General features: G+C 56.6%; 9 protein-coding genes across 9 annotated transcripts; 3 read left to right on the top strand and 6 right to left on the bottom strand.

Annotated features, from left to right (window-relative positions):
* Nucleotides 1-621: 621 nt before the first annotated feature.
* Nucleotides 622-2,928, bottom strand: BDY17DRAFT_313647 (uncharacterized protein; the record flags this gene model as incomplete). The annotated part of the gene is made up of 2 exons (XM_033735740.1): nt 622-2,357; nt 2,412-2,928. The coding sequence occupies 2 exons, from the start codon at nt 2,926-2,928 to the stop codon at nt 622-624; spliced, it is 2,253 nt and encodes a 750-aa protein (XP_033585630.1).
* Nucleotides 2,929-4,894: 1,966 nt separating this feature from the next.
* BDY17DRAFT_327858 (uncharacterized protein) lies at nt 4,895-9,358 on the top strand (the record flags this gene model as incomplete). The annotated part of the gene is made up of 1 exon (XM_033737747.1): nt 4,895-9,358. The coding sequence occupies one exon, from the start codon at nt 4,895-4,897 to the stop codon at nt 9,356-9,358; it is 4,464 nt and encodes a 1,487-aa protein (XP_033585629.1).
* A 362-nt stretch (nt 9,359-9,720) lies between these two features.
* On the bottom strand, nt 9,721-10,313 carry BDY17DRAFT_257898 (uncharacterized protein; the record flags this gene model as incomplete). Its single annotated transcript, XM_033731729.1, has 2 exons — nt 9,721-9,825; nt 9,891-10,313. 2 exons carry the CDS (start codon nt 10,311-10,313, stop codon nt 9,721-9,723), a joined length of 528 nt encoding a protein of 175 aa, XP_033585628.1.
* On the bottom strand, nt 10,288-11,271 carry BDY17DRAFT_48467 (uncharacterized protein). The gene has a single exon (XM_033738437.1). The coding sequence runs from the start codon at nt 11,065-11,067 to the stop codon at nt 10,420-10,422; it is 648 nt and encodes a 215-aa protein (XP_033585627.1). The 5' UTR covers nt 11,068-11,271; the 3' UTR covers nt 10,288-10,419.
* BDY17DRAFT_48191 (uncharacterized protein) lies at nt 10,733-12,132 on the bottom strand. Its single transcript, XM_033738436.1, has 2 exons — nt 11,981-12,132; nt 10,733-11,907 (listed from the first exon to the last, which is right to left on the bottom strand). Exon 2 carries the CDS (start codon nt 11,843-11,845, stop codon nt 11,036-11,038), a length of 810 nt encoding a protein of 269 aa, XP_033585626.1. The 5' UTR covers nt 11,846-11,907; nt 11,981-12,132; the 3' UTR covers nt 10,733-11,035.
* A 365-nt stretch (nt 12,133-12,497) lies between these two features.
* On the top strand, nt 12,498-13,278 carry BDY17DRAFT_319110 (uncharacterized protein; the record flags this gene model as incomplete). Its single annotated transcript, XM_033736246.1, has 3 exons — nt 12,498-12,572; nt 12,627-12,799; nt 12,864-13,278. The coding sequence occupies 3 exons, from the start codon at nt 12,498-12,500 to the stop codon at nt 13,276-13,278; spliced, it is 663 nt and encodes a 220-aa protein (XP_033585625.1).
* A 153-nt stretch (nt 13,279-13,431) lies between these two features.
* Nucleotides 13,432-17,749, top strand: BDY17DRAFT_304891 (P-loop containing nucleoside triphosphate hydrolase protein). The gene has a single exon (XM_033734787.1). It carries the CDS (start codon nt 13,671-13,673, stop codon nt 17,697-17,699), a length of 4,029 nt encoding a protein of 1,342 aa, XP_033585624.1. The 5' UTR covers nt 13,432-13,670; the 3' UTR covers nt 17,700-17,749.
* On the bottom strand, nt 17,750-18,844 carry BDY17DRAFT_304887 (CobW/HypB/UreG, nucleotide-binding domain-containing protein). The gene is made up of 3 exons (XM_033734786.1): nt 18,529-18,844; nt 17,973-18,449; nt 17,750-17,912 (listed from the first exon to the last, which is right to left on the bottom strand). The coding sequence occupies exons 1-3, from the start codon at nt 18,687-18,689 to the stop codon at nt 17,780-17,782; spliced, it is 771 nt and encodes a 256-aa protein (XP_033585623.1). The 5' UTR covers nt 18,690-18,844; the 3' UTR covers nt 17,750-17,779.
* Nucleotides 18,845-19,007: 163 nt separating this feature from the next.
* BDY17DRAFT_304885 (mitochondrial co-chaperone-like protein GrpE) lies at nt 19,008-20,160 on the bottom strand. The gene is made up of 3 exons (XM_033734785.1): nt 19,793-20,160; nt 19,322-19,723; nt 19,008-19,263 (listed from the first exon to the last, which is right to left on the bottom strand). Exons 1-3 carry the CDS (start codon nt 20,102-20,104, stop codon nt 19,231-19,233), a joined length of 747 nt encoding a protein of 248 aa, XP_033585622.1. The 5' UTR covers nt 20,105-20,160; the 3' UTR covers nt 19,008-19,230.
* Between the last annotated feature and the right edge of the window lie 198 nt (nt 20,161-20,358).

Raw genomic sequence — 20,358 nt, 5'->3', positions numbered from 1 at the left:
CGACAAGCGGGAGGCGGAAAGTGGGCCAGCAGCGGAGGAGGACGAGGACGCCGACGCCGACGACTACTTCTCCGCCGCGCTCGCGAGTCCGGAGAAGCGGCGCCTGCGCCTGTCCGAAGAAGACCAGCCGCTGATGATGTCCTCTTCGCCGATGTTGCAGCCCATGGGCTCGGCGTCGTCGGCGAGCGCACGCAGACAATCTGGCGCAGCGGGGAGCAGCGGCGTGGACAGAAGAGATGCGAGCGGGAAAGGGCGGATCAAGAAGCCTGCTGCTTTTAGCGGACGCAGGTCCCCCGTTCTGACGCGGAGCAGTCGCAGCCTGCTCAATTTGACGGCTTTGGATGTTGACGAGGTGGTGCAGAGGAGGATGGGAGAGGTGGTGAGGCCGCTGAAGGGAAGCGATGAGAGGCCTAAGACTCCTGGGTGATGGTAATCCGCGCTCGATTTGCATCGCTGCTGGGCGGATAATTTTTTTGCATACCGCGTCCGAGGAAGACAAAGAAACCGCATCACTGCTGCGCAATTGAATTGATTCTACGTTCCTGGAATTACAACAGCGCAGCCTACTTCCACATACACTACTCCGAGCTCAGCTCTGGTCCACCACACATTCCACCACCATCACTCCCGGTCCTTCTCCTTCTCCCCGCCAAACTCCCGAACCCACTCGCCAACCTCAAAGCCCACCCGCCTCAACACACTCGCCTCCACCTCCCCCTTCTCAGCCCCCTCCACCACCCTCCTAACAACAAACAACCCCACGCCAGGCCTGCCCTCCACGCCCTCCAACTCCACACTGCCATTCGACCCATTCGACGCACCACCCGCGGCCTCCACGACGACATCGCGAAGGTAGACGGTCAAGTCGGGCCCCAGGGTGCCGCGCCAGACGGTCGCGGTCCATTGCCAGTGGTCGTAGGCGTTGTAGAATTCCGTGGGGCCGATGGGTATGGTGTGGGAGAAGTGGTTGGCGGTGTGCAGGCTGTAGTTGGGGATGATGGCGATGGGTTTGGTTGCGGAAGGGGAATGGAGGTTGGTGGGTACTTGCGGAGAAGTGGCGGAGGGGTTGGCGTCGTCCTTGATGTTGTACTCTTCGTCGAGTTTTCTGGTTGGGTTTGCTTCGGTGAGGCTGGCGGTGTTGCTGTTCTCTGTTGATGCCGAGTGCATTGAGAGTGACTGAAAGATGCTCTTTCCCTTGCGGATCCACTTTGCAGAGAGATCGTGGTACATGGCCATTGATTCCTCTCGGTCCTCGCCCACTGCCATCACCGGGCCTTCGAACAGCTCCACAGCAGAATGGTCATCCTTGGCGAGGCTATCCGCCAACCACGCAGCCAGCTTCTTCACGGCCTGCGCATCATCGCCTTCGACCGCGATGAACGGACCACGAGGGACGGCCTTTGATTTGAAAGCCGGCGGCGCGACCTGTGACAACACCTTGATCTTGTACCGGAAGCTCATATCCTTCATCTGCTCGTCGACCGACTTGCCCGACCGTGGAGGTGCCGCGGTGGTGGAAGCCGATCGACCCGTTTGCAGCGGTGGGAGCACGAGAGTGCGGTCGTGCGCAGCGTGCCCTTGGGAAAGACGATGCTGCTGGTAGCCCATGCCCGGTCGGGGTGGGGGAGGCATGGACACTTGCGGGCTCGTCGCCACGCCTCTGATGCTTGGGAGGCTTTCGCGTCGGCCTGGCATGGCGGTCGTTGCGAAAGGATGTCCATGCGCATTGACGGCGTGTGGGAAGGGTGTGCCTGGTCCGATGGCAGATGGTTGCGGCGCGCCGTACTGCGCTTGGATTGGGCGATGGTTGGCGGAACGTGTGTCTATGTCGATCTTGCGGCGCTTGGGCCCGGGGCTGAGAGGGCCGACGTCGTCCCTCTCTTCTGCGATGTCGCGGTGACTTAACGGCATTGCGGTTGTCAAAGGCGATCTGCCGAGTGAGCGACGGTGGGCCGGCGAATCCAGAGTCAACTCGCGGAACACGGGGAGGGTGCGAGTGACTGGTGTCGTGGTGTTTGCAGGAGTGGAAGGTATGGAGCTGTTGCCGGCGTGATAGGGAGCGGAAGGGGTCAGGATCGTGCGACCGCCACAGGTTTGGCAGTTGGGCTTGTCACTGGCGGATGCCGAGACGTCCACGGAACCGCGACGACCGGAGCGTTTGGGCTGATAGCGGTAGCCGGGATACTGCTGCTGATGGCGGAGCTTTTCTTCTTCCGCCAGAGCCTTCCACTTGTCTTTCTGCTCTATCGCTTCGCTCCTCCACTGCGCGCCGATGATCTTGGAGATGTCTGGGTTGGATAGACCGGGGTTCTGGGCGACTACACTACCCTGGTGGTGTTGTCGATAGAGGATGAATGCTAATGGCTGTTAGTGAGGCCGGGGATGGTGGACAGTAAGGTGTCATGACTTACCGTTGCGTGGTCGGGGAGGCTTGGGCTCGGGCTGGCAGAGACAGAGGTGCGCACCAGACTCGCTGCTGCTTGTCCTGGTGTGAGCGGGCGAGATCGCCGGGCTCTTCACAAGGTGGTCTTCCTGCTCAGCGACGCCTGCACTTCGCTTTCTTCTCGTACCAAACGGAGGACTGTCTTCGGGAGTCAATGGGGTTTGAGAGCCACTGGAGAGGTTGGTTGAGCGATGACGAGCAGAGCGAAGAGAGGCAGTCGACGAAGCACGTCTGCTGGGAGGCGCGGCGTTGTTTTGAATCGCCTGCGAATTGGCAGTTTGAGACCTGTCCAAAACAACCTGCTCCACGTCGTCTCCGTTGGGCATGGTTCTCTGCCACAGTTGTCTTGTGAAGATGATACGCGGCGGATCACCCGACGAGCGAGGCAGTGTTTGCACAGACTCGATGGGTGCGCACGAAGGAGGGGAAGCGGCGGGAGGAGGCAGAAGAGGATTGTTGGAAGAAGACATGGAAGATGGAGGCATGGTTTGACGCCTTCCGATCAAGTGGCATCCCCCCTTCGACAATGAAGATTCGGTAAATGAATGCATGCATGGACAAGAAGGCGCAGAGACGAATCAGGAGGGGGGATTCTTGCGGCTTTGTTCGCCATTATCTCTCACCAAACGCCGTGGTGGCATGCAGCGGGCATGCTCTTTGTCCAATCGCCGGCCCAGGATGCGGCGATTGTCGCGGAGGCGACGGATCGGCTTGGAGCACGTCTTTCTTCCCTGTTTGCTTCTTTGTTTGGTTTGCCTCATCGCACATGCCGAATGCGGGCGCGTTGGCCGGGACGGGCCTTTGAAGACATTCCAGCGGCAAGGCACGCAAGGAGGGGCCGTGCAAGATGGGACAACAATGCCCCGAGCGACAAACACCTGTTTGATGCTCGTGCGTGCGTCAATCAGAGCGTCGGGAGGGTTGCGCTATCAATAGCAAGGCTCGTCATCCTTCCAAGGCTGCTGTCCTACACGCGCCAACAGGCAAAGGAAGCGCACCTGCATGTTCTTCACGGCTTCTATGGCAGCCTGTCGAACGTCGGAAAGGCCGAGGGCGATGCAGAGAAATGGATTGGTGGAGAACAGGCGGTGAGCATTCGCTAGCTTCATCAGTATCACCCAGCGCGGAATGAAAGCTTGCCATGTGTTGCAAATAGCACACGCCATCCATCGCCGTGTTGGGGGGTCCCATCCCGGCCCGGTGGTCCTCCAACACCTCGCGGTGGAGGTGTTTGTTCTGCAACGTCTGTCAGGTGGGACAAAGCGGAGATGAGATGTGCTGCGAGTGTCCGGCATCAAGGGCGGAAGGCGGCATGAACGATGGCGGATGCCTGGACGGTGTGACACAGGCAAGGCCGAACAGCACGCCGACAGATGCGGGCATTGGTCTCACCAGGTTGTCAGTATCATGCAACTACTGATCCGGAGATGGTGGTGGTGGTGGTGGTGGAGGTCGGCAGAACGTTACCGGTCAGGCGACCGTACGATGCATCATCCCGGCGGAGTGACGTCCGGGCGGGGTGTGTCAGTCTGCGCTCGCATCGCTCATCTCCGGCGCACGGCTCGTTGCGAGAGACACAGCACAAAGGGCCAGCGGCAAGGCCCTTTGTTCTCCGCCCACGCTGCAAGGAACGGTGGGACAGTGACGCCATAGCCGCACCTGCGCAGCGAGATGGACAAACTTCACCGCCTTGACTTTTGCACTGCAGACACGTTGTTAAGTGTAGCACGGTGGAAAGTGGAGGGAGGAGTTGGAGATGTACAGTAGTAGGTAGGCGAGATGTAGTTCGTACGGAGGCGTCGCGGCTGTCATTGGTCCAATCCCCGCAAAGCCAATCGCCAGACGCAATTGCCCATCTCAGCCACGGCCGGGGAGGAAGGAGCACTCGAGCTGCAGCTGCATCGTTCCTGCACGTCGTGGGTGATGTTGCGCAAAGTAATGGACACAACTCTCACTCCTCCTCCTCCTCCTCCCCGGTCCTTGACTCCCCAATCGACCCCATCCACGCCATCCGCGCCACACACACATACTGCTGTCCCGTCAAGCCGTATCGTCAATTAATCAATTCTACGCGATCTCGGAGACAAGGCACGTCCCGCGCTGACAGCTTCCGAGATCCCCCAAGCTTCAAGGGGCTCGTGCTTTCAATAAAGTGTCTGGTAGCAGGGATCATCGTCGAGTTCACGCGTTACCGCACACCGCCAGCACGCAGTTGTTGCGGAAATAACAGCGCTTCATCCATCTATTGCACGAGCGAGCATCTCGACTGTGCACTTCTTGGTTCGATACCCTCCGGCACAGGCAGCTGGCGCCGCCGAAATACAGGGCATGAAGTGGACGTCTCATCCCGCTGCGTGTTGATTAGTTTGGCTGAGCGAAACATCAGCTTGAAGAGGAGGAAGCCGATCCCTCCACCACAAATTGAATGCCCGCCTATCTGTGACAGGCACGATGGTGTTCACCAATCCCACCATCAACCCTCCCCGCCTCTCCTCATCCGCCAAAGTGCGCGCCACATTCCTCCATTCCCGATCCCCCTCCCGATCCCCCACTCGATCCAACGACCCAGTCCTCCGGGATCTCTCGCCAACCAAAACCCTCCTGGCCTTCTCCTCCCACCCCGAAGACCCCCGCAACGATGCTCTCACTAGGAGCATTCACAACGCCTCACCATCGCAAAGAGCATTGGGAATCAAGGTGGCTCGGGCTTGCGCCGATCTGCGCTCATGGACCACCGAGCTCGACAGCTGGCCCTGGCCCGGCACCTTCGACGTGCCCGAGCACATTGGCAAGAAGCAACGCATGTCCGACATGACTATTCTCTCCCGCTCAGACTCCGATGACCGGCGGGAGGATGAGTATTGGGGTTGCCTGCCCGTGTCGCTGGTCGAGAGATATGAACTACGCATTGACGAGGTCTGTACCGACTTCGACGCAATCGACTTTGAGGAACTGAAGCAATTCGTCCTCTCCGCCCATAGTCGAGCTGGCATCGGTGACGCCTCGATTGACGACAGTATCGGCGCTATCGGCGCTGCCACCGATCTTCAACGCCTGGACGACTTTACCGCCCTGATGACCGCTACCATCCTGCGAGCACTCCCCTATCTACCTAAACTGACGCGCTTGCTGGACACCTGGACCATCCGCCTGTCTGTGCTCCGCTCGACGCCGAAGTACTTACGCGACCTGAAAAAGGCGAGAACCGACCTCAATCACGGATGGGCTGCTTTGGCCGTCTCAGACAATCAGGCCTCCAATGCCAATTTGTCTCCCGAGAGTCTGGAAGATATGAAGGGCGTCATCTCTACGCAAGTTTACAGCCTCGGCAAACGATTGGATGGGTATTTGGATGTACTGGAAGGCCGGCCCGAGGTCGTGCCGGACGCCTGGATCGATGACTTTGAGGATCTGGAGCACGAGTATGGCGACTGGGTGGTCAAGGCGGAGCGGCGGATGCTGGAGAATGAATGGAAGAGCATGAGGGAGCAAGTCAGAGAGACTGTGCTCGGGCTTGTGAAGGAGGATGAGAGGAATCGGAAAGCGACCAACGAGCCGAAGCCCGACCTGCGGGAGGAGACCCTGCCTTTGGAGCCTGAATTCGACACGCAGACCTTGATGAGCCCAACGGTGACAACTCGCTCCGATATTGACCTTGCTGGGGCATACCGCGCGACTCATACCCTCCGTCCCAACGATGCCCCCAACTCGTCAACAATGAAAACCTTGGTGTCGAACCCCACGCACTACGTGGAAGCAACGCCACGCACATCGAAAGACAGCACTTCCAGTCAGGCACGTTATATGCCCATTCTTGTCGACTACACCCGTTCGGACCAGCCCACGGAGCTTCGCGATCCTGTGACAGGCCAGCCTCAGCCGCTCTCGCGCAGCACCTCAGTAACAGCAACTCAAACCGCAACGACGACGTCCACCGTGAAGCAACGTGCAGCCTTCCTGAATGGCGACATCGAGAAGGACCAATCTCTGATCAAGAGCAAGAGCGCTCCCATTGTGCGGCCATTCGAACACGCTAGCAACGCATTCACTCGGCTATTCAAAAAGGAAGCAAAAGACTTGGAACTCGATCGCAAGCGTCAAGCCGAAAACGATCGTAGCCCGGCTGCAAAGGCCGATCGTGCTGGATCAATCGTCTCGGGAAGCAGCAAGTCCGGCTCGGCCAAATATTCAACAGCGAGCAAAGATCAGCGAATGGAGTACATGGACATGGTACGCGCGCCCTCTGAAAGCCGGCCCAGACCCAGGGCTCCAGAGCGAGGCAGGGACAAGACGTCGAAGAAGAATGTTGGAAAAATGGCTTACGGCGACCTTGTGATGGCTATGCCACCAGCGGCAATGTCCATGCCAGCAGCGGCGATTGCCAAAGACATTGCACCGGCAAGAAAGAGTGAAGACCTTAAGAAGGCATCATCGAGCGTGGATCGCAGCAGAAGATCGAGGTCGCCTCCCAATCTGCCTCGTAATGAAGATTCGGGGAAATTGGTTGCGATGGATTTGGTTGGGCCATCGCTCGCACGGAGGTCGGAGGAAGTCCGACCGGTAGGACGCCCTGAGATCTCTGGTGTCGCCGAAACGGGCGAGTCGAACAGGCCCATGCAGCGCTCATCGGACGATGTGAGACGTTCAAAGATTTCAGCTGCCAGTCCACTGATGAATTTTACGAACCGAGATTTGACAGCGCTTCCCAGAGAGCAACAGAGAGAAGCGCATTCGAGTGCTGTACTCGAACAGGTGACATCGGGGATTTACCAACCAGGAAGGCGATCAGTAGCATCGATGAAGGAGAAGAACGTTCCAGAGATCTACAAACCAACTGGGTTGGCCGCCCCACTCCCGGCGGTCCGGGATCAGTTCCCTACTGATTGGCCGCTGTCCTCACCGGCGAGTGAGGCTGAGGGGCTATCGGACAATGACTATTTCATCGGTCATTCTGAACCAAGGCCTGCCTGGACGCAGAGAGCCCAGTCGGCCGATCGTTCGCTCGTGACTAATGATTTCGAGGAATTCTTTGTTCGCTCGTTGCCCGACCGGTCCGGCGTGCAACGCGATCATACTTTATCGAAGAAGGTTGTAGAGCGGGATTTTGGAGATATCACAAGGCCGAGCAGCGCGCCAGGATTTCGACCTCGTGAATACAAAGTCATCACGGAAAGCACTGTGTCGGAGAGTTCCAAAGGTGGATTTCGCCGTCCTCGGCCAGTCTCCATGGTTGCAGAGGAAGACCTCTCAGACGACGGTGGAATCCTGCCCGCTGAATCTTCAAACAACGCTGCCGGCTATTTTGGCCATCAAGGATTGACCCGACGTTCGAAGAGCGCTGAGCCTGCGAGTCCGAAGTTGCCTGCGCTTACTGTTCCGAGCGCAGAAGCGGTGGAAGCGGCGTCGCGCCCCGTGAGACCTGGCCTTGATGAAGACGGAGTCATCCGGCGTGCGTCCACGGCTTCAATCGAGGCCTACCCGCGCGACAGAGTGCAGAGTATCGAGATTCCACGGCGTAGTGTGGATGCGTTAAGCTTGCCGCAGACCCCAGAAGGCATCAAAGCGGGAGAACCTATTCGCCCCGTTCGAATAGTCAGACCACAGACTCCGAAAGCTCGTGAAGCAAGAGAAGCCATGTCGGAGAACCCCATGGATTTCAACGGAGTGATGGAGTTTCCGTCTCCACCAAGCGTGCCCAACAGAGCATCAAGTCTGCGGCGAAACAGTGCCTCATCTGCAAAGTCAAGCACACCTTCCAACCGAATGTCCGTCTCTTCTCAAGACGCCGGGCCATTGAATTCGCTGGTCTCCAAACAACGACAAATCCCGGTCCCCGTGCGAGCTCCGATCGGGACCGCACCCAGCTCACAGACCACGACGCCTGCATCGCACGTGAGCCTGGGCCACGATCATTTTGATCGCCATGTGAGCCAAGTGCTGGATAGGGTCCAAGCACCGATCAAGTTCAAGTCGCGAGCAGGGGCCGTGACGCCCGTGGCCAAACAGAGCATGGAGCAGCGACTGCGAGCAAAGGCGGAGAGACAAGGCAAGAATATGACGCTTGCGCCTGCCGACATCACGCCCAAGAAAGCGTCGCCCGCCGACCCCGAAGTTAAGTTGTACCACTTGACGCAGGTTGGCCGGGCGGAGCCCATCAAGTTATACGTGCGGCTGGTGGGAGAAGAGAATGGGCGGGTAATGGTCAGAGTTGGCGGCGGCTGGGCGGATCTGGCCGACTACTTGAGGCAGTACGCCGAACATCACGGCAGCCGCACGATTTCTGAAGGCGCTTTGGAGTTGCAAAAAGCAGAGGCAGCGAGCACCTCCAGCACTCCTGGTTCCGGCAAGCGCAACTTTAGTGGGCCTGCGTACCCGCCGGAGTCCTCGAAGGCTGCCGCTGCTCGGTCTCCTGTCACTCCGGTCACTAGCAAGGTCACCACTACCACGACGACCACGACCACGACCAAGCCGTCTCGCGCAGGCTTGAGCACGCACACGACTGTTGCGTGGGACACCAGCCGGAGCAAGCCTCGACTCTGGATCGGAGGCGACACCGACGAGGAGGATGGAGACGATCAGCTCTCCTCTCCGCAAGACTCATCTGCTCCAGGATCTACGAAGAGTATCTCACGACCGTCCACTGCCACGGCTGCTCTGGAGAACAGTCGACTGGGCGCTGCTTTCGACCCTGGCAACTCTCCTGGCCTTGACGGCACAACAAGGGCGGAACTGCCAGAACAAAAGGCAAAGTGGGTGGAGGGCATGATTGAGAAGGCGATGAAGAGTGCTAGCGTTGGGGATAAGGGCGAGAAGGCTGGAGAGGACCATGAAAAGTATTTTGGTCAGATGGGTAAGGTGGGCGCCACAAGACGGGTGGTGTTTCGACAGAGTTCGGGGACGGAGGCCGGGAAGTAAATGGACGGGATTCGTAATGGATTGTGGGAGAAGGTTGCACGATTTGGCAGCGGATTCCCCGAACGACGGACGGGCTGTGTACAGACCACACTAACGTGGGCTACATGCCTTCACTGCGAAATTGAACAATCGTAAGCATGCGTCCATGTCCAATACCCAGAGCGCCGTGCAGATGGATGCAGTGAGGAAGATGTGGTGTTCATCCGTCACTTGTGATGCGAAGTCACGTCAGTGAGCAGCTCGAAATCATGCACTGCTGGGCGTAATTGATGGTTAACGATGCGTGTTGAGAAGGGACACGCGGGCGGATAGAGGGCTGGGCATCCAAAAGCAGTGTCTGAAGAGGAAAGAGAGGAGCAGACTTACAACAGTGACAATGTCAGATCCCCTCGAATGCTCGCTTTCAACTCAATCTCAATCTCCAGATTTGCCTCGAGGGTGAGCTTCAGGCCATCTTGATCTTTGAGCTCGCTCTGTGGTAATCATCAGTGTCCTATGGCCTTCACGAGCAATGATGGAAAGGCCAACATACCCCCTTCGATGCCTCGGGCGTCATGTAATACGGCTGTTTCGGATTCGACCCCCGCACCGGGATCTCGCCCCTCTGCGCCCTCGCCATCGTCACCGGCCCATCCATACTCGTCGAGTCGGGCCCGATGCGCTCAAAGGGCTGCATCGCCTGCAGCTCGCCCGCCGCATCCGCCTCCTCCAGCGCCTCGAGCGAGTTCGTCTTCATGTACTTGCCGTCGTCCATTGCCTGTCGTATCCGCTTGCGCCGATCGCGGCGCGACGATGAGCGCGAGCGATTGGATTGCTCGCCTGCTTCGCGGCGTTGCTGTGCTTGGTAGTTGTCGGATTTGTGTTGCTGTTGCACTGTGCGTTGTTTGAGGGGTTCGCCGTCCGGAGTGGTGGCGTCGGGGCCCGGAGGCTGTTCTAAGTACTCTCTGCTTGACATTTTGGATCGTGACGAGGAAGTTTGAGACGTGGGTGAAATGTGAATGGAGCAGAAGGAGAGGTCAGGGAAGGGCAAGAAACAACAGAGCTCTGGTGGTAAGATGTCTTCATCCGGCATGCGATGAGCGAACAGGCATGCGCGCACGCCGAAACCTGCTTGGGAACAAGAGGCGGTTTCGCGGCAAAAGTGGGCTCGGCATCACCTCCCCTGCTCGTGGACACGGCATACCCATGTTCTCCAGGTGTCTCAGCCACAGGCATGAAATCAGCGGCGTATGCAAGCAATTACGCCATTGCGGATAACTCGGGTCCACGACAGCAGGCTCGTAATATCTGCGTGGTGGAACGGGGGTTTGGCGGGGGAGTGGAGCAGTGTGCAGGGCCAAAGCAAGGCACGCGCGAGGACGTGAAGTTGGAAATCTTGGACGGACCCGATGTGAGCTGAATCGGGAAGTCGACGCCAGCCTTCCAAGGCCGAACGTGGTTGCTTCAAAGCAAGACCGAAGCAAGACACGGCCTATTTTCGTCATATTTGTGGAGGTCATCGCAACATTTCGTGATGCTCTCAGCCTTGGTTTGTTCGACAGATGGCGAAATGCGAGAGAAGTCGTGTGCATTGATCGATCAATCGATTTTTGACGGTGCACTACCATACATTTCGAGAACTCCCTGCACCGCAGAATGATAGAAATAAAACAGAACTCGCGTAAATGTATCCAGCACTCAGTTGAGCAGGCCCAAGGTGAGATCGCCATGAATCTTCGCCTTGAGCTGGATCTCAATGTCGAGATTCAACTCCAACCGTAGTCGCAACTGCTCGCCGCCGTCGCCCTTCTCTTCACCCTCGCCCTTCTTGCCTCCTCCCGTAAGCCCTCCGAGCGCGTTGCCCACCGTGTCTCCGACTTGATTCACAGCCTGGCCCGCGGTGTCTTGCACTGCATCCGTGGCGCCGCCCACGAGCTCGCCGCCGGGGAGACCTTCGGAAATGTCGCCTAATGGGCCACCGCCTCCGGATGACTTGGCTTGACCCTGCTGCTTCTTCTGACGTTGGCGCTGCCGACGGCCACCTCCAGATGCGCTGACTTCGCTTCGCGCGATGGACTCGGTGTCGCTTTCTTGGCCACCGCCGCGTTTCCCGCGCCCTCGGCTCTGGCGGCGACGGGATGCTTCGCGTTGCATTTGCGGCTCGGGTTCAGGCTCAGCTTCCGCATCGGCGTCGGCGCCAGCTTCGGCCTCGGCCCCATCTTCGCCATTCACCTGCGCGTCGGCACCTGCCTCAGCGCCGTCTGCTTCGGCATTCGCATTCGCCTCGCCTTCAGCGCCCTCGTCGCCGGTGTTGTCGGGCGTCGGCTGCTGTTGCGGCTCTTCTATAGCCTGCTGAGCCTTTTTCGAGCCCAGTTTCTTGGGCGTCCGCTTCTGCTGGGTTTGTTTGGCTGATACACTCCCCGCTCCGCTTGCGTTGGCATTCAGCCCAGCCGAGCCCGCGGCGGCACCGGCAGCAGACTGCTGTTTTTCCTCGGTTTTCTCCGACATGATTAGGAAAGATAGATGAGAGTGCGAAAGTGAAAACGGAGTGACGGCGAAGTGTTTGGAGTCTTTGGGCACGAAGAAGAAGTAAGAAGGATGGTCTTACGACAAGAAAAGTACGAAAAGGACATGATTGCAAACCTGCTTTGTCGCGGGCGAGATGAAGTGACTTGACGCAATCCGCTCCACTGACACCCCAGCCACCAGCACGAGACGGGTTTCAGGGATATGGCCCTGGTAGTGTGGTACTGGAAGCAAGTGGACTCGAGATGTGGCGGTGTCGGGACGGATGCCGAAGCAGGCCCAAAACTTGGTCATCGCCGGGTTCCACATGACGAATGGGTTGGTCGTGATCGACTGAGTGTTCCTGATTCCGAGATGGCATTACTTGCGATGTATTGTCTGCACCGCAGCAGCTTGCCGAACATAAGACGATAGTATTGTAGGTGATATGTGAGAAAAGGTTGTAGATGTGCCTCGACCTGAGAGCCGGTTGGACTCGACGAATCAACGCCAAGAAAGCCCGGGGATTCGCATGCATACTTTCATGCAACACGTACGACCATCCATGTGCCGTCCGTCCCATTGCGTCTGATCTCTCCCATTGCGCAAGCTTGATCTGGACAAATACGGTCGAGTCGTTCGATGAGTCTCAGAGATGCAGCAAAATGCGGCCGATGAAGCCGCGAAGCAGCGCATCATCTCTCACATGAACAAAGACCATCACGATTCTGTACAGTCTCCATCCTTGAAGACTTCTCACTGGTACATACTGATTGATGAGCAGATTGTCCGATATCTAGAATACTATGCCAAGCTCCCCTCGTGGACAGCATACGACGGGGCCGTGGCGGATATCAGCCTGGACAGCATGACCATGACCTGTGGGAGTCGAACCCATCGAATCCCCTTCGATCCCCCAATGGCCTCATACCGTGATGCTCGCGAAAGAGTCGTCCAGTGCGCATACTGTTCCCAATCTGCTTCGCCTTGATCTCTGCTGACTTCGCTTTCCCCTGGGCAGAATGGACAAGGAGTGTCTCGAGGCGCTGGGAAGATCCGACATAACTGTCAAAGACTTTGTGCCTCCGACAGGACTTTACGCGCTGGTGTTCGCCATCATCGCCACGACCTTTGTCTGCTATAGCCAACGCAGATGGTTTGAGCGGAACGGGCTCGTGGAACACTTGTTAGGCCAAAAGTTTGCGGCGTTCAGCTGGAGGATACAGCCCACGGTGTTGTACGGCATGATTGCCATCCACGGCGCAGAGTTGGCGTATTTCATCCCCAACTACCTGCAAAGGCATTCGGTGAATGTGCGTTCGCCGCTGTTCTGGAAATGGGCCTTCTTCGTTTTTGTCGAAGGGCAATTTGCGTACAAGCGCTTCAACGATCTCGTACAGCGGAAGATTGAGGAGAAGCAGAGACAGAAGCATTAGATAGCAGCCTCATACTTCAGTTCGTTCGTTGAATATCAACCATACGAGTCTTCGACCGACGCCCCTGGCACGTGATCTCGGCGTTACCCCGAATCCCAGGCCCACTTTAACTTCAGCGCAGGTGCCTGACTTCACAGCCTCTTGCCTTCTTCCCTTCGCAGACACGCAATCTATTGTTCGCCAAAACCACCGTTGTTCATCATTGCAAACCACGTTGTACGCCGAGAAGGCCTCGTTACTGGCCATATCCTATGTCACGTTGGCTCGCCCCGCTCGATCTCGAATGACACACCACACGTTGCCACATCAGGAGGCGAAGGCCTGGCCATGTGCGTGCAACAATAATGTCGACTTTATGACCGGATCATCGCGCGAGCCAGTCATATTTGATCATGGACGGCTTTTGTTCGACTTCTGCTTCGAGTCTGGCCGATAACTCACTGCCCGACTCAACCCCTACTCTTAGTCCGAGGCCTTCTCCAGCAACACCGGCATCATCGGTCGCTTCAACATCGCAACATGCGCGAAAATGGAGTGGAGATGGAGTATTCTCAACAGAGGCACTAGAATTCCTTTCCGACTTCAGTAATTACTTGGCCCTGGGCTGTCTGTGTTCGCAAGAATTTCCCGCCACCGAAGATGACGATAAGTTTGACGGCTGGCGGAGGTCCGCTAATCCCCCTGCCTGTCTCTTTGCGACGAACACACTGTACACACACTTCACAAAGCTGCTAGCTGCCGGGTGGATACGATCAGAGTTGCACAGAACGGCCAAAGCACCCCTACTCTGCACCTGGACACTGCGGATCTACATATTGCCCTTCGACGTCGGCCATCGGTTCGTGGAACGCCAAAGCAGAAAGCTTTATCTTGCTCTAGAAAGCTTGACCGCCGAGCTCGATGTAAGCCAAGAGACCTGGCAGGGCAACGTCCCTGCTACGGCACAGAAGTTTGACCCATACGCTAGGCAAGAGGAGGGATCGCTCTTCTGGATGTTCAACAAGTTACCCTCACCATCGCCAAGTCCTGACACTTTGAAAGATAGAAGGTACGCACGAGAGGCGCTTGAAGATCTGCTTGACCCAGCGTCGGGAATCCCTGGCCTCCGAACAAAGCTATATCCTTATCAACGCCGATCCGCTGGCCTTATGTTGCAACGTGAGACTATCTCCAACCTGGTACTAGACCCGCGACTAGAAAAAAGAACAGCGCCGGATGGGTCAGATTTCTACTTCAACCCTCGGGAGCTTGTGTTCCTCCGTGAACCTCGCTACTACGAGGCTTGCAAAGGTGGCATCCTCGCCGAAACCATGGGCTTGGGTAAGACATTGATCTGCCTCGCCGTCATCCTCGCCACGAAAGACCAACCTCCCATCGTACCAGAGATATGCAGTCTACCGCCCGTGCGATCGTCAGTTGCGAAGCTTTCGGAAATGGCCATCTCGGCGATCAATCGGAAGTCCATACCTTGGCGAGTCGAGCTGGACAGGGTCAGATACGCAACAGGTGACATGATGGAGAGTGTACGGGAGAAACTTGAAATGCACCCGGCCCACTACCAGCTCCCTGTTGTGCCCGTACGCTGGAACAGGAAAACCATTATGCCACCGCCAAAGAAGATGATACTTGCTTCGACAACCCTGATCGTGGTTCCGCGCAATCTCTGCAAGCAGTGGCAATCGGAGATTCGAAAGCATGTCGATGAAGACATTCTGCGCATGCTCGTGATGGAAGACTCGAAGAAAATATTGCCGCCCCCAGATGAACTGCGAACGTTTGATGTCGTGCTCTTCACGCGAGGCCGCTTTGAACTCGAACTCAAAGATGGCGCCGACGACCAAGGCCGACGGATTGGTGCCACTCAACTCTCCTGTCAATGCCCCTACATCGGCGCCACACGAATTCGGGATTGCCATTGTGTTCGCTTGGACGATCTGTACGATTCGCCGTTGAAGCACTTGCACTTCAAACGCATCATCATCGACGAAGGGCATTTCTTCGCAAACACAAATGCTGCGGCAGTCTCCGTTGCGAACCGGCTTGTTTGTGCAGACCACCGATGGGTGGTGAGCGGTACTCCAGCGAAGGACCTTCTTGGTGTCGAAGTCGATATGTCTGCTGCTCATAATCTGTGGCACACTCCAGATACGAAAGAATCGAGAGACACAGTGCTAGAGCAGAGACGGCATTTCAACAAGACTGATGACACCGCTGGTGCGATCAAAAGTCTGGGAGCTCTCGCTGCAAACTTCTTGAAAATAAGGCCCTGGTGTGCTTCGGAGGAGAACGAGATGAAAGCAGAGTGGGATGAGTGCATCTACCGCCACGAGGATCTTCGAAAACGCACATTCTCCGGGTTCTCTACATCCCTTCGGCGAACATTGCAGAGCATGGTCGTGAAGACGCAGCCAGAGGATGTCGAGAGCGATATCGGTCTTCCGCCCCTGAGCCACGAGGTCATCCGCCTCGAGCCGTCATTCTACGACAAGCTGACAGCGAATCTGTTTACTCTTGTGTTGACGGCGAATGCCATCACTTCGGAGCGGACTGATGTTGACTACCTGTTTCACAAGAACAGCCAGAAGGCAAGATCACAGTTGATTTCAAACCTGCGGCAAAGCGCATTCTTCTGGACTGGTTTCAGCGAAGCAGATGTGCAGGCAAGTGTGAAGAGCAGCAACGGCTATTTGGAAAAGAAGGCGACAAATTGCAGTGACTCTGACCGCATACTGCTGGTGGAGACCTTGAAATGCGCAGATGTCATCTTGAAGTCCAAAGGCTGGAGAGCGTTGAGCAGATCACACGAAGTTGGGCTGTTCGTTGAGGATTGGCCGGCCTTGAGCGCGGATCATTGGGCTTTTGACAAAAGCCGCAATCCCCTGCTGACCGGTGTGTCTCAACTGCTGGAGGCACAGAGCCATGCCAACTCCCAAGCCGGCCTGGGAGACCCTATGGAGGGATTAGCTGGGGCCGGCGTTAAAGCACTCGCACCCGTCTGGCAACCCAGAGTCAAGACGGAGGACGAAGGCAAGGCTGAGAAGCCCATCTTGACGAAAGGCATACCAACCTCGAGCCTGGATGGCGAGCCTCTGCTCCGACGGCGATCTGGTTCGAAGGCCGGCAATTCCCCGAAAAAACCCCTGCAGAACTCCAAGGTGCTGAAAAAGAAGGAGAAAAAACGCCTAAAAAGACTCCGCATCAAGGCCAAAATCAAAGCCAAAAGCGGCCTCGAGCACGTCTTGGACGCCTCGGAAGAGTCTGCAATGTCCGACGCTCCCGCTCCCGATGCTGCGATTCCTTCCTTGCCTTCGAACTCTCCATTGCTCAAGAGCCGCATCGTCGGTACAACATCTGCCAAACTCAGCTACCTGATCTCGCAGATTCTCCGCTACTACGAAGGGGAGAAAATCCTTGTCTTTTACGACGGTGACAATGTGGCGTACTACATCGCTCAGATGCTGGAGCTATTGCACATCAAGCACGAAATTTATGCGAAATCCCTGCCTGCCCATCTGAAAGCGGAGTATGTCGTTCGATTCAACGAAGAGCCTGAGGACCGAGTGCTGCTCATGGATGTGCGCAATGCGGCGTTCGGGCTCAACCTACCTTCAGCTTCGCGAATTTATTTTGTGAATCCTGTCTGTCGGCCGAACATCGAAGCACAAGCGATCAAGCGTGCGCACAGGATTGGGCAGACTCGGGCGGTGTTTGTGGAAACGCTTGTGTTGAAGGACACGATCGAAGACAAGATGCTGGAGCGATCCAGACGGATGACGAGGTCGGAGCACCATGATGCGAAAGCTTTGGAAGACGATGGAGGTATTCGCCAGATCATCCAGAGCGCCCGGATAATGACCGTGTACAAGCGTGAGCGAGTGGGAGCTGGACAGATGGCACCTCTGGATATCCCACAGCAGGTATGGGGCAGAAACGGCTGGACGAACTTTGTCAACATGAAGAATGTACGGCTTGACAACGGCGGACAGAAGAGGAAGATTGAGGAGGTTGATGGCGAGAAGAACACTCATGCAAGCGCTCCGCCCAAAGAGAAGAAGGCGAAAGTGAGACGAACGTTGGACTTCGTGGAGTGCAAGGCCGTTCCCATCCATGACAGTGACGACGAGCCATTGGCGAACCGAGCGCGAAGGTCAAGCCAGCCTCAGCCGGCAACGAAACCCCTGCTTCACTCTACTGCTCAAACAGTCTCCTTTGCGATCCCATCGAGCTTGTCCGACACATCCTGGTATCGAGACAAGGTGGCGCTACCGCAGCCACAGTTTGAGCCCTTGGAAGAAGCAGATTCGACCTCTTGCACACCACCTATACAACCTTCCGTGCTCTCATCCATGAAAGAGGAGAGAGTGCAAGACCCCGGGCTGACGGCTCACGACATTGTCCAGGACATCATTCGTAGGCTGTAACACGAAGTGTACATTACTAGTTGAACAATGAACAATGACATGGATGAACAATCTCCTTTCATAGATTTTCGTCACAAATCTCAGCTGGCTCCATTCGTAGGACGAGAGACAGCACTCGCACCACAGCTCCTCCAAGCACTCAAGATGAGATCGACTATTTGTTCGACTCCCTTGCCGTGTTTCACCTGGGCAAAGATGGTAGGTCCGCCCTCTCTATTGCGAGGGGTTAGTCGATGCAGACAATAGACACCCAAAAGACATCCATGCACTCACCGGATCTTCCGCGCATCCCTATCCATCACACCCAAATCCGCTCCAACAATTTCAGCAAGATCAGTCTTATTGACAATCAAAAGATCACTCTGCGTGATCCCCGGCCCGCCTTTCCTCGGGATCTTGTCCCCACCGCTGACATCGATAACATAGATGATGAAATCAGCGAGTTCACGAGAGTAATTAGCAGCCAAGTTATCACCCCCGCTCTCAATCAGCAGCAGCTCGGTGGCGAACTCGCGATGCAAGTCCGTCAGCGCGGCGAGATTGGCGGAGATGTCCTCGCGCACGGCCGCGTGCGGACAGCCGCCCGTTTCGATGGCGCGGATGCGCTCGGCGGGCAGCGCCTTGTGCCGCGTGAGGAACTCGCAGTCCTCGCGCGTGAAGATGTCGTTGGTCACGGCGGCGATGTTGTACTTGTCGCGCAGGGCGAGGCAGAGCGCGAGCATGAGCGCCGTCTTGCCAGAGCCGACGGGTCTGTTTGGAGCGATTTCATGTCAGCAGCTGCAATAAGAGGAGTCTGATGGTGGCTTGGTTGGTCTTGACATGGACGCACCCACCAATGCCGATAGTGAAAGCTCGCTCCTTCCAGTCTCGGCCTTCGACTATGGGCATCTCGCGGCCCAGGAAGGAGCCCGGGCCGTCGAGGATTTCGTGCGTGTGGCCGTGATCGGCGCCGGCGTGTGAATGGCCGATGCCATCGTGACTGTGTGCCATTGCCTCTGGTGACTGTAGAAGCAGCTGTCGATTTAGCAAGGGCAAGGTGGAAGAAGAGATAAGAGATGGTCTGGCAACTGATAGACGGATGAGATGGACAGCGGCGCCGGTCACCAATCACATTACGCACTGATTTGGCTTACGAGCTTACCCATTTGGCTTAGAATGTCGATTGGAACCTTAACCTTGCAGTATGAGATATCGAAGCCTTCTGGAGATGACCAGATACCACGTAGACTGCCTCGATCTTATCGCCGCGGCTGTCATATCTTCGAAAGACACATGGCGCCTCGGACCGTGAGCCAAGTAGGTGAACAGGCTGGAAGTGGTGAATTGAGATCTGCGCTTCTCGTTCTCAAAACCTATCGTACATGGCGCCGCTGCTATGCTGTCTTGCGCATCTACGCCGCGAAAGAGGAGAATTTATACAGTGTTACGATGCCGCTTTCAGCATCGTATCTAGATGGTCGACCACTCGAGGTCGGATGCGATGTGTTGGGGTTCCGTCCCACGAACCCAGACGACATACTCCAAGCCTTGCCTATGAGTTCTTCACCACACCAACCTTGGCAGGCTAGACAGATATAGTCAGTAAGCATCGCCCAGTAGTAGGGCGCGCACACTCCACTCACCCGTATGACTCTCCCGTTCAACAAGAAGCCCTTCGATTGGGTGTGGAACGCCGTCCCGTCCTCCTTATCCTTCATGGGCGTCTGGAAGACAGCCTCATGCTTGTTGGGATCAAACTTCTCCCCCTTCTCGCTGGGATCGAATCGCTCCAGCCCGTGCTTCTTCAACGTCTGCATGAGAATGTCTTCCGTCATCTTCAAGCCCGAGTGCAGATTAACCAGGTCTTGATTCTCGGAAACGAGCTTGTCGGCAGGCACGTTGATCAGTGCACGATCGAGATTATCGACAGAGTCCAGAAGGTCTTTGGAGAAGCGCTGGAGGGCAAAGTCTTTGGCGGCTTGGATTTCACGTTTGGTTTGTTCCTGGAGATTACGGTACTCTGCGACGGATCGTTTTAACCGATCCTAGAAAACGAGTCAGGCATGTTGGATTTACAACGAGTCACTGCTCGATAGAACTGTATTTTGTCTTACCGTCAAGTCAATCACCTCTCTCTTCTTCGCCTCCAACTCCTTCTGCACCGGATCTTCCTTAGTCGCTTCTTGCGCCTTCTTCTGCTGTTCAGGCGTTGAGTCTTGTGCTGGCTCCTCTTTTTTTGCCTCCGCTTCCTGCGCTGACGAGTACCATCTTCGCGCCGGTAATCTCTGTGATGCGACTGGGGCGAATGATCTGAAGGCAAATGGCGAGGAGGAGGTGTTGCTGCGTGGTAATCTGATGAGCGGTTGGTGCTGCTGCGGCTGGCGCGCAAGCGCTTGAAGGGATCGAGACAATCGCTGTTGTAGCATGGTTCAGACGGGATGTGCAGCGGCGAGAGGAAGAGTGGTAGATGACGATGAGCACGAGACGTGATGGCGAAATGGTCCTGGAGCTTCTAACAAATTTCTCGGATCGATCTGCGCACGGGCCGCCGTCGGCGCTCGGCTGCTGCCGGCGCCACAACCCAGCCGGGCAGCCCTCGTGGCAAATTGCCGCATTCAGCCTTGCCGACGATTCCCAACTCTCCGTGTCTCCTTCTACCCTGTCACAAATCATGATGCTT

This window comes from Neohortaea acidophila (genome assembly GCF_010093505.1).
Source record: "Neohortaea acidophila strain CBS 113389 unplaced genomic scaffold BDY17scaffold_12, whole genome shotgun sequence".
NCBI classification, from domain to species: domain Eukaryota; kingdom Fungi; phylum Ascomycota; class Dothideomycetes; order Mycosphaerellales; family Teratosphaeriaceae; genus Neohortaea; species Neohortaea acidophila.
Note: the sequence above shows the minus strand (reverse complement) of the source record. Positions and strands in the feature narration are given on the sequence as shown.

Bases quoted from the DNA above. Each gene is read 5' to 3' on its own strand.
- BDY17DRAFT_48467 (XM_033738437.1), bottom strand. From the start codon at position 11,067: ATGGCGATCTCACCTTGGGCCTGCTCAACTGAGTGCTGGATACATTTA.
- BDY17DRAFT_48191 (XM_033738436.1), bottom strand. From the start codon at position 11,845: ATGTCGGAGAAAACCGAGGAAAAACAGCAGTCTGCTGCCGGTGCCGCC.
- BDY17DRAFT_304891 (XM_033734787.1), top strand. From the start codon at position 13,671: ATGGACGGCTTTTGTTCGACTTCTGCTTCGAGTCTGGCCGATAACTCA.
- BDY17DRAFT_304887 (XM_033734786.1), bottom strand. From the start codon at position 18,689: ATGGCACACAGTCACGATGGCATCGGCCATTCACACGCCGGCGCCGAT. The intron at 18,450-18,528 runs GTGCGTCCATGT...CGCTCCAAACAG, and splicing joins TTCACTATCGGCATTGGTGG to ACCCGTCGGCTCTGGCAAGA. The intron at 17,913-17,972 runs GTGAGTGCATGG...CCCTCGCAATAG, and splicing joins AGGGATGCGCGGAAGATCCG to AGAGGGCGGACCTACCATCT.
- BDY17DRAFT_304885 (XM_033734785.1), bottom strand. From the start codon at position 20,104: ATGCTACAACAGCGATTGTCTCGATCCCTTCAAGCGCTTGCGCGCCAG. The intron at 19,724-19,792 runs GTAAGACAAAAT...CTCGTTTTCTAG, and splicing joins GAGAGGTGATTGACTTGACG to GATCGGTTAAAACGATCCGT. The intron at 19,264-19,321 runs GTGAGTGGAGTG...ATATCTGTCTAG, and splicing joins TGAACGGGAGAGTCATACGG to CCTGCCAAGGTTGGTGTGGT.